Genomic DNA, 14,738 nt, shown 5'->3' on the forward strand with positions numbered 1-14,738 from the left:
TGTGCTTCACAGAGAGATTAAAGTTTTGGACGCTTCACTTATAATAAACGTTGAGGTTAAGTAGCGGTTTGAGCAAACGCTCAGTCTGTGTTCGTGAATATGAATCGGAAGCTTAGTCCAAGCCAGGCAGTTAATCAGAGCTCAACTCGAAGCGAGGAGGAAAAGGATAGTCGGAATTAATATGTAGCACACATTAATTATGCAATCACTGCCTTAATCTGTGCAGATCTGGACGAGCTTATGTTAACAGAAGCTCAAATTTACTGTAATGACAGCATATTTACATTGACTAAAACTACGAAATCAATATGTAAATGTAATGTTTGTTGTAGCTAACTGGGAAGATTGAAAATGTGTGGTGTGGAAGGACTGGATGCATATGTAATGGGTTGAGCAGGGAGAGGCAGGCAGGGGAGAGGGGACTCGCATAGGGGAGCAAGCTAATATCAGCATGATTTGTTTAGACACAGTCCTGACTGATTCTGGCAGACGAAACAGCATAGGGGAAAAGTGGGTAGCTGTGTTGTAGCATTACCATAAGCCATTGTGAAGACAGCAATAATAATAATAATAATAATAATAATAATAATAATAATATGGGGACTTATGGCTTCACACAGTAAAGACTGAACGTGAGCGGACTATGCGGCCCATACTGTGAGGCATTTGTCTCCTCTGTTAGTTAGCGATTTGGCTTCCAGCAAGTTGGTGGTATTGAGATAAAAGACCTAAGCAAATATATAGAGGAGAATTAATATCTTTGCTTCCGGGGTCCTACTATTGACTCAAAGTGCTTTCAGCTCCTCTCATGACGTTCTCCCTACACTCCCATCAGGCTGTCCTGCGTCTGAGCGTTTGCGCCAGCGACCTCTATACATGGAGGCACCGTGCGTGTCCTCTCAGGAGTACTTGACACGGCATGAGGTGTTCTGAGTAAAATGTCAATTAACTTTATAGACAAAAAAATAAACCGTTTTGCAGGGGAGGAGCAGTCTCGACAGATTGGTTTCATTCTGAGATAAGCCTCTGAGGGTCCCCAGGCACAGAGCAGACACACAGACTTTATTAAAATAGCCCTGCCAGAGAGACACACACACTTTTCCCTTTACGTTAGAACACCACACACATTGACCATCTCATCTGTGATGTATGATCTAAAGAAGCCAAACTACAGTCAGACATGCATAACCATCCTACCTCCACATTCTGGACCTGCAACATAATAGGCAAATACGCAATCTCCCATGATCTGGTATGTCTTGGTCTGCCATTTTGTCTCAAGACCAACCAGCATACTAATTGTTAATAATTTCCACAGATTTTTGCCAGCCAGCATGAGGCATCAGTATCTCTGAGGGGATAACAAACTGGGGAGGGAGGGACGCTGCAAATTAATACCAAACGTCTAATAATCCATTTGTATTTCACATTGAGTTCAAATTAAAATAACCTTCAATAAAACACTTCCTGGAAGCAACAGAAATAGATGAGTCACATTAAAATATAAAATCACCCTACATTATTTATGCAAGAGATTAGCTCCATCTAGATACCCTCCTGTATTAACCGTCAGTCAACACAGACACCGGGAAACGTTTGTTTGGCTCAGGAGTGGATCTCGGTAACTACCTTTGAGGAGGGAGCGCTTGTCTGAAATCTCCAAAGCCTCCCAATTTATTTCAAATCAAACAGAGGATTGACTGAGTGGGCCTGGTGATATGGATAACTATTTGATTAGTCTGTTTGGTTTAGGTGTGCAGAGATGTGCTTTTGAAGTAATTGCCTACTGTGGCTTTTATTTGTTAAGTTATGTCCCATGTTCAGAACCTTCTCCCAATTATTACAAAGGAATAGGAACTAAATCAGAGGTAAAATGTTATTTTAAACTCAAGCAATGAGTATATTACATATGGACACAAGTACTCCTTGCATAGTAATACACAAACATCCTAGTGAAGTACTAAATACTGAAGGTCTATTCCAGCAAGCAGTCAATATGATTATTTTGGAATAAATAAATTGCCACCAAACATAATGGCCTTCCATAACTGAAGGCAATAGATAAATAGTAAAAAGTGTTAATGACATATACTAATTGTATATGGCCTCCGATTTAGGCCTACGTATTATTTCCAACTTGTACTTGATTTCATTGTCTTTTCAGCTTGCTGCCTACTACAAAGTTTCATTTCAATTAGAGCTAAGCAGGCTTGAATGAACCCTCTTCAGTACAACTCAGAAGTGCTACAGTACATCTTGGTTGTTCCCTGGGATTTAAAAAGGTGGTACCCAAGCTAGCCCTGCTAGTAGTGCCCTGTTTCAGCAGGTATTAGTACAGGGTTTGTCAGAACGGTGGGATGGCAGCTCTCTGACAGCAGCAGACTTCCAGCTCTGTGAATGCACTGCAATGGTTATTTTTAATGCCGCTGTGCTAACAGCTTGCCTGCCCTCCCTGTAGGAGGCCTGCTCCTCTGAGCGGTGTGATCTGTCACCCTCTTCCAGCAGCAAAGATCACAACAGGGTCGCCACACACCCTTACCAAAATAGTTTATGGAGGATAATGAGCGCCTAACACTGAAAATGATAGCTATAGCACTAAGAGAATTGTACCACCAAGAGACCATAGTGGCCATAGTTAGAAAATAGCCATTAGCTGCCTGCTACACACAGTCAAACCTCTACTTACTGGTTGTCAAAGCAGCACAGCCAACGGCAGCAGCAGCGTTCTCTCTTTTTGGAAATCAACACCCTACATATTATAGAACCCTAACCACACAAGGCATTGCAATATTTGACCCATGCCGGTATCTGGCCGTTTCTCTGCGTTTGATTCAATGGGTTCTGAGATGAACACGGGGGAAGAAACATGAGACCAGCTGTATTGACTGTTGTCCTCCTGTCCGACACACGTCGGTGCACAAGGACTGCTAGTAGAACCGGAGCGACTCTTCATAATGCATGGCAGTGCCACGTGTCTATCTCCTCAGCAACCCCTCTGGGCCCGACAGCCTCCCTAATCAGCACAGATAATTACACAGACACATCCCTCCTGTTACAACCGACAACAGACACACTCCAACAGCACTTCAGCTCATCAACAATTACAGGAGCAATGCCTTAGTGCCTTTCACACCGTTCTCGCTATACATTCGGGGAAATCTGAATAGGATGTTGCTAAAGTATGCTCAGATAAAGATTGAACGTGTACAGCGTACCAAATATTGACAAGCCTTATTGGTGTGTTGCCATGCTGGTGAGCAGATGCACCAGAGATAATTATTACAGTGAGTGGGATTTCCTTATTAGTATGAACTTAACCTGGCTGATACAGATGAAATATCAGATCAGTGACAAAACCAGCCTTCGTGACAGGATTATAGCTCAATGATGAATATTATGACATTTTAGAAGGAGAAGTGGCTAAAGCCTCATTGGATTCATAAAGCTTGGTAGAATGACCTTCTAGAGTGGCTTAATGGATCCTCCTCATTGAATTTCAAATTTCTCTCAAAATTACAGAAGTGAAAAGGCTGCTCTACTATTTGTAGAGGAAGATAATATTTTCAGCAACAAAATAAAGACTGGAAATAGCAACAAATACAGCAATAAAGAGCATTATTTACATTATACAAATAATATTTCAGTAGGATTTCACTTCAAATGTCAAAATAACTTCTGTGCACAAGGGTCAAATATCTTTGTAAATATTCAAATTGGAAGCTATTGTACAATATTCATGGCATATATTCCATAAACTATTTTTTTAATTACTAGGTGTACAGTGCCACCTAGTGTTCAACCCATATGAAAATGGCTTTGTTGGCAAAGTGGTGCAGTCCTGTTGATTTACCAGTCCTTTTGATGTGGGTAACAATCAGTGTAACAATCAATGCAGCTGCATATTGAGGTACTGGAGGGTATTGGGTAAACAGTGTCAGTTACCTGCTGGGAATTGTTTGCTGAAGATAATGTGACTCAAAACAGGAAACAAAAGAGGAGTCAAGTTGGGTACGTACCTGTTTTGGCTGGTGCTGGCAGTGGGGGCGATATCTGGGGTGAGCACATACAGGCTGTTGTTCTTGGGCAAGTGTAAACTTCGCAGAACCGTCTGAGGACACAGGGACAGACCAATAAATAATACTAAGTGGTACTTTATCCATCCCCACTAGATGGGTGTGAGTGACATTTGTGAAACCTCATCCGATGTGAAAAATAAAAGAGAAAACAAAAAAAAGTGGCAAAGAGATGCTTTAAACATGCTCATTTCAAGAGGTATTACATTAACCAAAACAATTGTTTTGAGAGAAATACTCACAACGTCAGATACGTCTCCACTTTTCCAACCCTTTAACTGCATTTGTGATATGGGGACCTGAAGCTCTGTCTCAAGAATATGTTTGATTTCCCCTACAAACAAGAAAAGGAAGAAACAAGTTGTAGAATTATGAACTGGCAGTTGGACATATCCCCACCGTAAGACGGCAGTAATAGATGAGAAAACGTGTTTTCAAAGCAAAGTACAAAATTCACTGTGTATTAATGAAAGTTCACACCTTTAAAAGCAATTTACATTTGAGTAAAACATTTGTAATACACACTTCCACTACCTTATCTTCACAACATAAATAGTTTCAACACTGTGTACAAGGGTGTAGATTCTGAGAAAGGGTTCAAAGTCTAAAAACGAAAGCACTATACCTAGGTGTTGTATTGACCAACATCGCTCCTTTTACCAGAAACACACAATATTTTGGATTCTCAGTAACACCACATCTGTAACACCCACATTTTCTCTGAGTAAGCAGTAAGGGCGTGTGATGTATTGTATTTATTACGGATCCCCATTAGTTCCTGCCAAGGCAGCAGCTACTCTTCCTGGGGTCCAGCAAAATCAAGGCAGTAATAAATTTTAATTACAAGACATTCACAACATATTAATGATGAGTAGGCCCATAGTGGAATATTAGTGAAGGAACCATAGTATGAAGAGTAGTGTATCTCCTCACCAACTGCGCTGCCCTCCTCTACGACCACTTCCACAGTGCGCTGGCGGTACTCCACCCGGAAGTTGAGCATGCGCGGCTGCCGCTCCACAATGTGTCGAGAGGGGAGGACAGGGCAGAAGGCTGAGGAGGAGGATGGCGGAGAGGAGGAAGACGATGAGGTAGCTGGTGGGGCCACTGCTGCCTCTGCTGTTGCTGCTTGGTTGTGAGGCCCATAGATGTTGGCCTGAGACACCTCGCTGGGGAAGTTTTTGTGGGTTCAGACAGTAGGCAGAGGTTCAGAAAACATCAACACAGGGAGCATCATGTTGTGCAGTTCAATATCATATTGAATTGTATACAGAGTTAAGTGTGTCTATAAAGGTAGAAAGTCTACCACCAAAATAATGTAATTCTCAGACTAAACCCTACATGTGTAATTTTACTCAACACCATTGAAATGCAAAAACAAAGCAAAATATTTAAATAAACTCAAACATTTAGCCTATTTAGATTTTACTGGGTTTCTGAATACTTTGTCCACTGCAGGAAAAAAAGTATTGTCCACTTAAATAGGCTAAAGCAGGGGTGTCAAACAAGGGGTTCAATCCGGCCCACGGGTAGTTTGAGCAAAAAAATAAAACTCATACTTTAAAAAAACCTAAAAACCAAATAGAAACTGTGCAGAAGTGATAAAGGACCTACATTCATAAGGTTTCTTGACTGTGTCCAGCAAACTAATAATCACAGAAATGAAAGCTAGACAGTGAGAGAGCATCAAAAAATGTTGGTTTTGTTTTGGGTAAAAGACTAACACATTCAGGCCAGCCCTCCGAACCTCATTGAAAACTGGGCTAAACCTTTGAAATAGCTTGAAAATGATTTAAAAAAAGAATTATGCTTTTTGCTTCTTCCCGATCACAAATGGTACAAGCAACACTGAACAGAAATATTAAAAATCCACAAAATACCCACAGTCCCCTTCTGAGGCAGCAACAAGAGCCTCTCAGCAGCAATACAAACAGTTTCAGAGTCAGTGTAAACAGGCTTTAGTGGATAATATGGGCAGATGCTGAATTGTCTGCCACAGAGCAAATTCAGTCTTATTTTGCTGCAGAGGCCAGAGACACAAAACATATTTTTTTCTCAGCCTCTCTCCATGTCTAAGGCCTGAATTCCCTCGAGGCTCTGTCCCACACGGCAGTAAATAATGTATTTTCTCTCTCCCAACCCGGACAAAGACGCTTCTCTTTTCCTCGTGGGTCAGCACATATCGTGCTGGGAGGGAGAGCAGGGTCTTGCACAAAGGCTGTATTTATCCAACCTGATTACAATACCAAAAAGGTTAAAGACGTTGGGGGTTCTGAGGGCACGTAGGAAATCATTAGAGATCAATGCTCCATGATAATGGCATAAAAACAACATACCGTACACAGAAACCACTTGTGAGGCTTGGATTAACCCACAGCCAAGAATTAGGCCTACCGTCATAGGCAGGTGGAAATGACGTTTCAGGGAGAGCAGAGGCTTGTTGTTGGACATATACAAAGGTCTAACCGCCTAAGTCTGCATGGACAAACACCTGTCCTACAGAGATCTGCACAGGTGCATAATGACCTCTTAAGAACCACAGAATAAGAAGTCTACAAGCATGGATGTTAGGAAAATTAGATCAAGTCATAATCAGCTATGCAGTAAGCATTTACATATACACAGAAAACAAACTGACAGTTTGAGGTAACTCACCATTAGCGAGTAAATTCAGTGAGTGAAATAACAGCCAATACCGCAAATAAACACTTCCTGTACCTACACAAATTAGAAAACTAGAGTGCACTGATATTTCAGTTTCAGTATCTTGGTGCAAAACTGTTACACAGTTGATTGTCATTCATATCCATCATAGAAGATGTTGGTGTGTTTGAGTTGTACTCTCATCAGGGGTGTAGACAACCAAAGAAACCATAACATGGTCTAACAATGAGGACATGCTACGCAATTTCTTAAACAGGATGAAAGAAGCAAAGTCATAATTCACCCTAGACGGTAGGCTATACATTTCCCTTGCAACGTGATGGAAGGTTTTTGTAAGCATTCTAAGCTACAATTTGAAACTTGGCACATTAATACAGAGGATCGTTGACTATTATGAGTGTTAAAAATAATACAAATGGTTGTTCCATGGCATACATCTAGATGTCGCTCTCCACCTAGTCAGGAGGCAGGCTTGGGGCTAAGAGCAGGCCTCCAGCTGGCTCCGGTCACCTCAATGGAGCCGTTTACTGAGGAGGAGTGCCATCCTACGAGAGCAGCCTGGTGCCAGCCAGTATACGGGCTGACTGCAAGTCACACAGCCAGGCTCCATTCATAATTATGTGTGCCCTTAAGAAACCATGTCCTCATGCCCAAAGTCTTCAGAAACTCGCAAAATAAACCGTTTAACAGAATGTGCCCAGTCAATGTATTTGTTCTTCAGCCCAGTGTATTCATGGAGTTCGGACTGACCGTTGAGAAAAAACGTGAGCCACAATGCCTCAGAGGCGTTTTTCTCAGGAGCCGTTTTAATTCCAGTTTTTGGGAAGATATTCCTCTCTATGTTCTTTCACATGAAAACACTTCTGTTTCTGTTGATACTCTACTCAAAGAGCATACCAAATACTATCAGAGTTCTATTTTTCTGCCTACCACTGAAATGCAGTAATTCAAAGCCATGTCAAGCCTACAACTTTGAATATCACTTCAAACTATAACCACCCCCACAGTATTTCACTTGATATTGACCAGCTATGGGCTACAAATCTGGTTGTTTGATTTCCGCCTAATTTGGTGTTCAAATCTTGACTGAATAACTACATGACACTGAGCTTTGTGGGGGAAATGAGATCCAAAGCCTCAATTTCCTGCACTGATGATCACGATTTTTTCCATCATGTCAGTTTGTGCCTACTCAATAGGCTTTGTACAAAAACGAGAGCTACATATTCAAGAGGTCAAGTGACTGATGTAGCCATTGATTACTACATGTATCCTAAATCTTCTGAACTCCTCAATCGTCATCAGGCCACAAGGTTACAATTCGATTGGCCAGGGCACTCTTGAAAAATATATTTTAATCTCAATGAGCCCTTCCAGGTTAAATAAAGGTTAAATTTTAAAAAATATTGCCGTTTTAAAACATAACAAAACCTAGCTCTTGACATCTAGGCCTACACAGACGAGACCACAGCTGCACTTTATAAAATGATAAAAATTATTTTGCATGAACAAGTAACCACCATTGCTCCAAAATGTGCTTTCACTGAGAGTTCTAGACAGTACATTTCTATAACCTCTAGCAAAAATTCATACAAAATTCTGCACTGCTTCTACACCTGCATTGCTTGCCGTTTGGGGTTTTAGGCTGTGTTTCTGTACAGCACTTTGTGACATCAGCTGATGTAAGAAGGGCTTTATAAATACATTTGATTGATATTCAGGTCAACAAAACAAGGTTATTGGCCTTGCTCTTCATGTAAGCACAGGTGTGGGCATGTGCTATGGTAGTTTTGTATTCTAGCTTGTGAATTGAAATGACAAATAAAGTTGATTTTGGTTTGTTTCTGTGTAGCAGGTAGAACGTCACATTGACGGCGACGCATTTTTGCATATGACACTATGCCATATGATTCAGAGGGGTTGGGTTAAATGCGGAAGAGACATTTCAGTTGAATGCATTCAGTTGTACAACTGACTAGGTATCCCCCTTTCCTTTCCCTTATGCTTACCTCCTGTGTACAAGTTGTGCTTCCTATTTTGGTTAACATATTAATTTTTGCAATATGGTCAAAACATTCATTTGAGGGGATGTTTAGAAAATGCACAGTGAACACTTGATTAACTTCTGAAGATGCAACAGTCATTTCTGGCATATTACCTTTGCAAGATCCCATTCTCTTGTGGCATCACACCATTGATGGCTGCCTGTAAAAAGATTAAAGACCATGGAATAAAATGGTGTCGCAAAGTATTACACTCTTGAGAGCATGCATGTTCAAACACTGATAATCAACAGTAAACGTTCCCATAACCATCTACTGCCAGTTCCTGCCAATAGAACTAGTCATTTGAATTTCAAAGGCAACTTTTGGTAGCCATAAGAGTGGCTGTGAGTCTCTCTACAGCAACTATAATTCTGAAATGAATGTTAGTGTACTAAGGTAGGATGATAGTCAGACACATTAGGTATAGGCATGCATTGATCGGCTACTCTTTTCTGTTAAAACAATTTGATTTTTATCATATTTGGACTCAACGCAAAGGGAACGTAATGCAAGAAAATGAGGGGGCACTGGTGCCCAAACGATGATATGACATTCATACGAGAACAGATCATTGATGAGAAAGGAGGTTGAAGTACGTAGTTGGCCTCAGAAAGTTTTTTAAACAGTGAAACTGATTTAGGGGAACTGTTGAGTACACAGAGCAGCGAGAGGACAATACTCGCAATGAGTTTATTTTTGGCCCATTGTTAGGAGACCTATTGAGATGAGTGCTCTAGAACACTGGGAAATGTCCAGCAGTGTTTCCAAACATTGCAAAATGTACCATCAACTAAAAAGTACATGAACAGAAAATATTTAAAAATAGACAAAAATACCAGAGAAAATTGTAATTGTGAAAACTTGGCAAATATTAAGAAAAGTTTGTAAGTAGGTCTACTAGTGAAGCCACAAATCCATGAGAAAGGGCCACTGAGTATTTAACACTTGTTCGCTGTCCTGTCCCAACACACAGATTTCTTTTGTTCGCTGTCCTGTCCCAACACACAGGTTTCTTTTGTACATTTTGCTCAACCTAACAGCACCGAAAAGGAACTGCAAGTCATCACATTTACAGGTGCGTTTAACCACTGCTTAGGCTCTACTTGCTTGCTTTGAAAAGCTGCCAGCACAAGAACAGCTCTCGGCTAAATATAGCCCACCCCATCCAACACACACTATGATAAAGGGTTACATTGTGGAAATAAAGTAAAACCGTTTCATACCGCTCCTTTGAATCTCAAACTTGAAATCAAAGCTGACACAAGACTTTCTTTATATGCCCGTTAAAGAGGGGTGGTAGGTAGCCCAAATGATGTCTCACTGATAAATGAAGACACATGGCAATGATGGTGCATTGTTGATTGAAATGTCACAATCAAGGTGACGATACATCTCAGTAATAAGTGTAGCATTTTAGTTCAAATAGGAAGCAAACTGAAACAGGTAATGAAATCACATACTGTGTGCTTTTAGCAGCTATGCTTTTTGCTTAATTGGTCATTTGAATTGGCTTACAAGTTGAAGTAACTAGCAAGCACCAGTGCTCACAGTTGTACTGTAGTATGATTTGGTCAGGTTCACCATGTAGACTAAGCCAGGAGTAGAGAGTTGTGAATTATTCATTATGCGAGAAATGGCAGCGGAAATGTCTAATAAAAGAAGGACATTTACATAAGTATTCAGACCCTTTACTCAGTACTTTGTTGAAGCACCTTCGGCAGCAATTACAGCCTCGTGTCTTCTTGGATATGACACTACAAGCTTGGAACACCTGTATATTGGGAGTTCCTCCCATTCTTCTCTGCAGATCCTCTCAAGCTCTGCCAAGTTAGATGGGGAGCATAGCTGCACAGCCATTTTCAGATCTCTCCAGATGTTTGATCGGGTTCAAGTCCAGGCTCTGGCTGGGCCACTCAAGGACATTGAGACTTGTCCCGAAGCCAACTCAATGCAGGAGTGGCTATGTGCTCAGGGTCGTTGTCCTGTTGGAAGGGGAACCTTCACCCCAGTCTGAGGTCTGAGCAGGTTTTCATCAATGATCTCTCTGTACTTTGCGGGATTCATCTTTCCCTCGATCCTGACTGGTCTCCCAGTCCCTGAAAAACATCCCCACAGCATGATGCTGCCACCACCACACTTCACCGTAGAGCTGGTGCCAAGTTTCCTCCAGATGTGACGCTTGGCATTTAGGTAAAAGAGTTCAATCTTGGTTTCATCACACCAGAGAATGTTGTTTCTCATGGTCTGAGTCCTTTATGTGCCTTTTAACAAGCTCCAAGCCTTTTACTGAGGAGTGGCTTCTATCTGGCAACTCTACCATAAAGGCCTGATTGTGGAGTGTTGCAAAGATGGTTGTCCTTCTGGAAGGTTCTCCCATCTCCACAGAGGAACTCTGGAGCTCTGTCAGTGACCATCGGATTCTTGGTCACCTCCCTGATCAAGGCCCTTCTCCCCCGATTGCTCAGTTTGCCGGGCAGCCAAATCCAGGAAGAGTCTTGGTGGTTCCAAACTTCTTCCATTTAAGAATGATGCAGGCCACGGTGTTCTTTTGGACATTCAATGCTGCAGAATTTTTTTGGTACACTTCCCCAGATCTGTGCCGCGACACAATCATGTCTTTGACCTCATGGCTTGGTTTTTGCGATGACATGCGCTGTCAAATATGGGACCTTATAGACAGGTGTGTGCCTTTCCAAATCATGTCCAATCAATTGAATTTACCACAGATGGACTCCAATCAAGTTGAAGAAACATCTTAAAGATGATCAATGGAAGCAGGATGCACCTGAGCTCAATTTCAAGTCCAATAGCAAAAGGGTCTAAATACTTATGTAAATAAAGGTGTTTTTTAAATATTTTTAATAAAAAGGTGCAAAAATTCCAACTGTTTTCACTTTGTCATAATGAGTATTGTGCATAGATTGATTAGGATTTTCTTTTATTAAATCAATTTTAGAATAAGGTTGCAACATAACAAAATGTGGAAACCGTCAAGGGGTCTGAATACTTTCTGAATGCACTGTAATAACCATCAAATCATAGTAAACTTGGGAGTCTTGCGATGATACGTTGTGTGGTCCTCCAACAACAACAACTCGGGAAAGCATGCAGTAATTTGGTTACAGATTAAACAAATTATGATAAACTTCACAGGGTGGTGAAAGTGCAAGGTGAATCACTTGATGCTCCTTTCCAATAAATTGAGGGTCTTACTCTGGTGACATGATGATTGATGCTTGGCTGCAGTTTGACAAATAAAAATAATCCTGCTCTTTTGACCATAATCATTATGTAGGCAATGCCCACACCGCATCTGCGAGCTGTTGGCTACAGCCCACATGCCATCCGCGTGTGAATGTGCCTTAGGCATGTTGCAAGGAGGCATGAGGACTACAGATGTGGCCAGGGCAATAAATTGCAATGTCCGTACTGTGAGATGCCTAAGACAGCGCTACAGAGAGGCAGGACGGACAGATGATCATCTTCGCAGTGGCAGACCACCTGTAACAACACCTGCACAGGATCGGTACATCCGAACATCACATCTGCAGGACAGGTACAGGATGGCAACAACAACTGCCCAAAATAAACCAGGAACGCACAATCTCTCCATCGGTGCTCAGACTGTCCGCAATAGGCTGAGAGAGGCTGGACTGAGAGCTTGTAGGCCTGTTGTAAGGCAGGTCCCCACCAGACATCACCGGCAACAACGTCACAAACCCACTGTCGCTGGACCAGACAGGACTGGCAAAAAATCTTCAATGATGAGTCACGGTTTTGTCTCACCCGGGTTATGGTCTAATTCCCGTTTATCGTTGAAGGAATGAGTGTTACACCGAGGCCTGTACTCTGGAGCGGGATCGATTTGGAGGTGGAGGGTCCGTCATGATCTGGCGCGGTGTGTCACAGCATCATCGGACTGAGCTTGTCGTCATTGCAGGCAATCTCAACGCTGTGCATTACAGCAAAGACATCCTCCTCCTCCATGTGGTACCCTTCCTGCAGGCTCATCCTGACATGACCCTCCAGTATGACAATGCCACCAGCTATACTGCTCGTTCTGTACGTGATTTCCTACAAGACAGGAATGTCAGTGTTCTGCCATGGCCAGCAAAGAGCCCGGATCTCAATCCCATTGAGCACGTCTGGGACCTGTTGGATTGGAGGGTGAGGGCCACCCCCCCCCCAGAAACGTCCGGGAACTTGCAGGTTCCTTGGTGGAAGAGTGGGGTAACATCTCACAGCAAGAACTGGCAAATCTGGTGTAGTCCATGAGGAGGAGATGCACTGCAGTACTTAATGCAGCTGGTGGCCACACCAGACACTGAATGTTACTTTTGAACCCCCCCCCCCCCCCCCCTTCTGTTAGTCACATGTCTGTCTTCAGTTTATGTCTCAGTTGTTGATTCTTATGTTCATACAAATATTTACACGTTAAGTTTGCTGAAAATAAACGCAGTTGACAGTGAGAGGACGTTTCTTTTAGTGCTGAGTACATAATGAAAACACATTAAAATTATTATTATTATTATTATTTATTTTTAAAATTGGGTACATGAGAATTTAATTGCCAAAGACATTTTTATGTGCACCGCGTCGTCACACAGCCTTTTTTGCACAAAAAGTAAATTTGAGGGAAACATCTGATGGGGAAAAAAACATTGTTTTTATGCAGATTTCAGAATATTTGCATGGAAATCTTTGCCAATTGGATAGAAAACTAGTTTCTGTTCTGGCCCCCGATCATCTGTTCAGGGAAAAAAAAAGAAAATAGGCCCACGGCTATGATTGGGGACCAATGAGGTAAAGGCTATAGTCACTACAGTGGCCAGGTTGTTTAACAATTTTGATAGCAAAATAAGTATATAATATATTTTCAATTTAAAAGAAGAAAATGTCAGGTTCGTATGACCTACTGATGTGTGAACTTACCACTAAATCCCAATTATTGAGTTCTAAGAGCGTGATTGCCTCTGCAATGTTGTCAATGCCAGTGCAAGCCTGTGAGAAAAACAGAAGAGGTCATGTACATAAAACACAATAACCAATAGAAAGTGTAATTGAGCATTTATGACGCTGACCGAAAATACCAGCATTATAGATTTGATTCTTGCATCCTGCAACATATACTGAATCTGCTACTATGACCTGTTCTGTAGCCTAAGTCACTTTGGATAAAAGCATCTGGTAAATAAACCAAGGCCAACTTTGACATCTTCTTAGAAACTGACGAGTTTTAGCAGATTTGTTTGTTGTCCCTTGGGCTCGTGCGGTGGAGGAGATATTTGTGGGCTATACTCAGCCTTGTCTCAGGGTAGTAAGTTGGTGGTTTGTTGATATCCCTGTAGTGGTGTGGGGGCTGTGCTTTGGAAAAGTGGTTGGGGTTATATCCTGCCTGGTTGGCCCTGTCTGGGGGTATCGTCGGACGGGGCCACAGTGTCCCCCGACCTCCCTGTCTCAGCCTCCAGTATCTATGCTGCAATAGTCTATGTGCCAGGGAGCTAGGGTCAGTCTTATATCTGGTGTAATTATCCTGTATTATCTGGTGTCCTGTGTGAATTGTATTATTCTCTCTCTAATTCGCTCCCCCCCCCCCCCCCCCCCCAGAGGACATGAGCCCTGGGACCATGCCTCCGGACTACCTGGCCTGATGACTCTTGGCTGTCCCCAGTCCACCTGGTTGTGCTCCTTCTCCAGTTCCACCAGACACGCTACCTTGTACCAGATCTGCTGTTTTCGACTTTCTACCGCACCTGCTGTCTCGACCTCTGAATGCTTGGCTATGAAAAGCCAACTGACATTTTCTCCTGAGGTACTGACCTGTTGCACCCTCTACAACCACTGATTATTATTTGACCCTGCTGGTTATCTATGAATATCTGAACATCTTGAAGAACAATCTGGCCTTGATGCCCATATACTCTAATAATATCCACCCGGCACAGCCAGAAGAGGA

The 14,738-nt window shown here is 42.2% G+C and overlaps 1 protein-coding gene across 1 annotated transcript in view; it reads right to left on the reverse strand.

Annotated features, from left to right (window-relative positions):
* Positions 1–14,738, reverse strand: part of faf1 (Fas (TNFRSF6) associated factor 1) — an 81,218-nt gene that overhangs the window by 65,078 nt on the left and 1,402 nt on the right. The window contains exons 2-6 of the mRNA XM_021604036.2: positions 13,715–13,783; positions 8,896–8,942; positions 5,007–5,242; positions 4,316–4,407; positions 4,017–4,108 (exon numbers count right to left, since the gene is read on the reverse strand). Coding sequence (XP_021459711.1) covers positions 4,017–4,108; positions 4,316–4,407; positions 5,007–5,242; positions 8,896–8,942; positions 13,715–13,783 — 536 coding nt within the window. The remainder of the gene's footprint in view (positions 1–4,016; positions 4,109–4,315; positions 4,408–5,006; positions 5,243–8,895; positions 8,943–13,714; positions 13,784–14,738) is intronic.

This window comes from Oncorhynchus mykiss, chromosome 5 (assembly GCF_013265735.2).
Source record: "Oncorhynchus mykiss isolate Arlee chromosome 5, USDA_OmykA_1.1, whole genome shotgun sequence".
Lineage (NCBI taxonomy): Eukaryota > Metazoa > Chordata > Actinopteri > Salmoniformes > Salmonidae > Oncorhynchus > Oncorhynchus mykiss.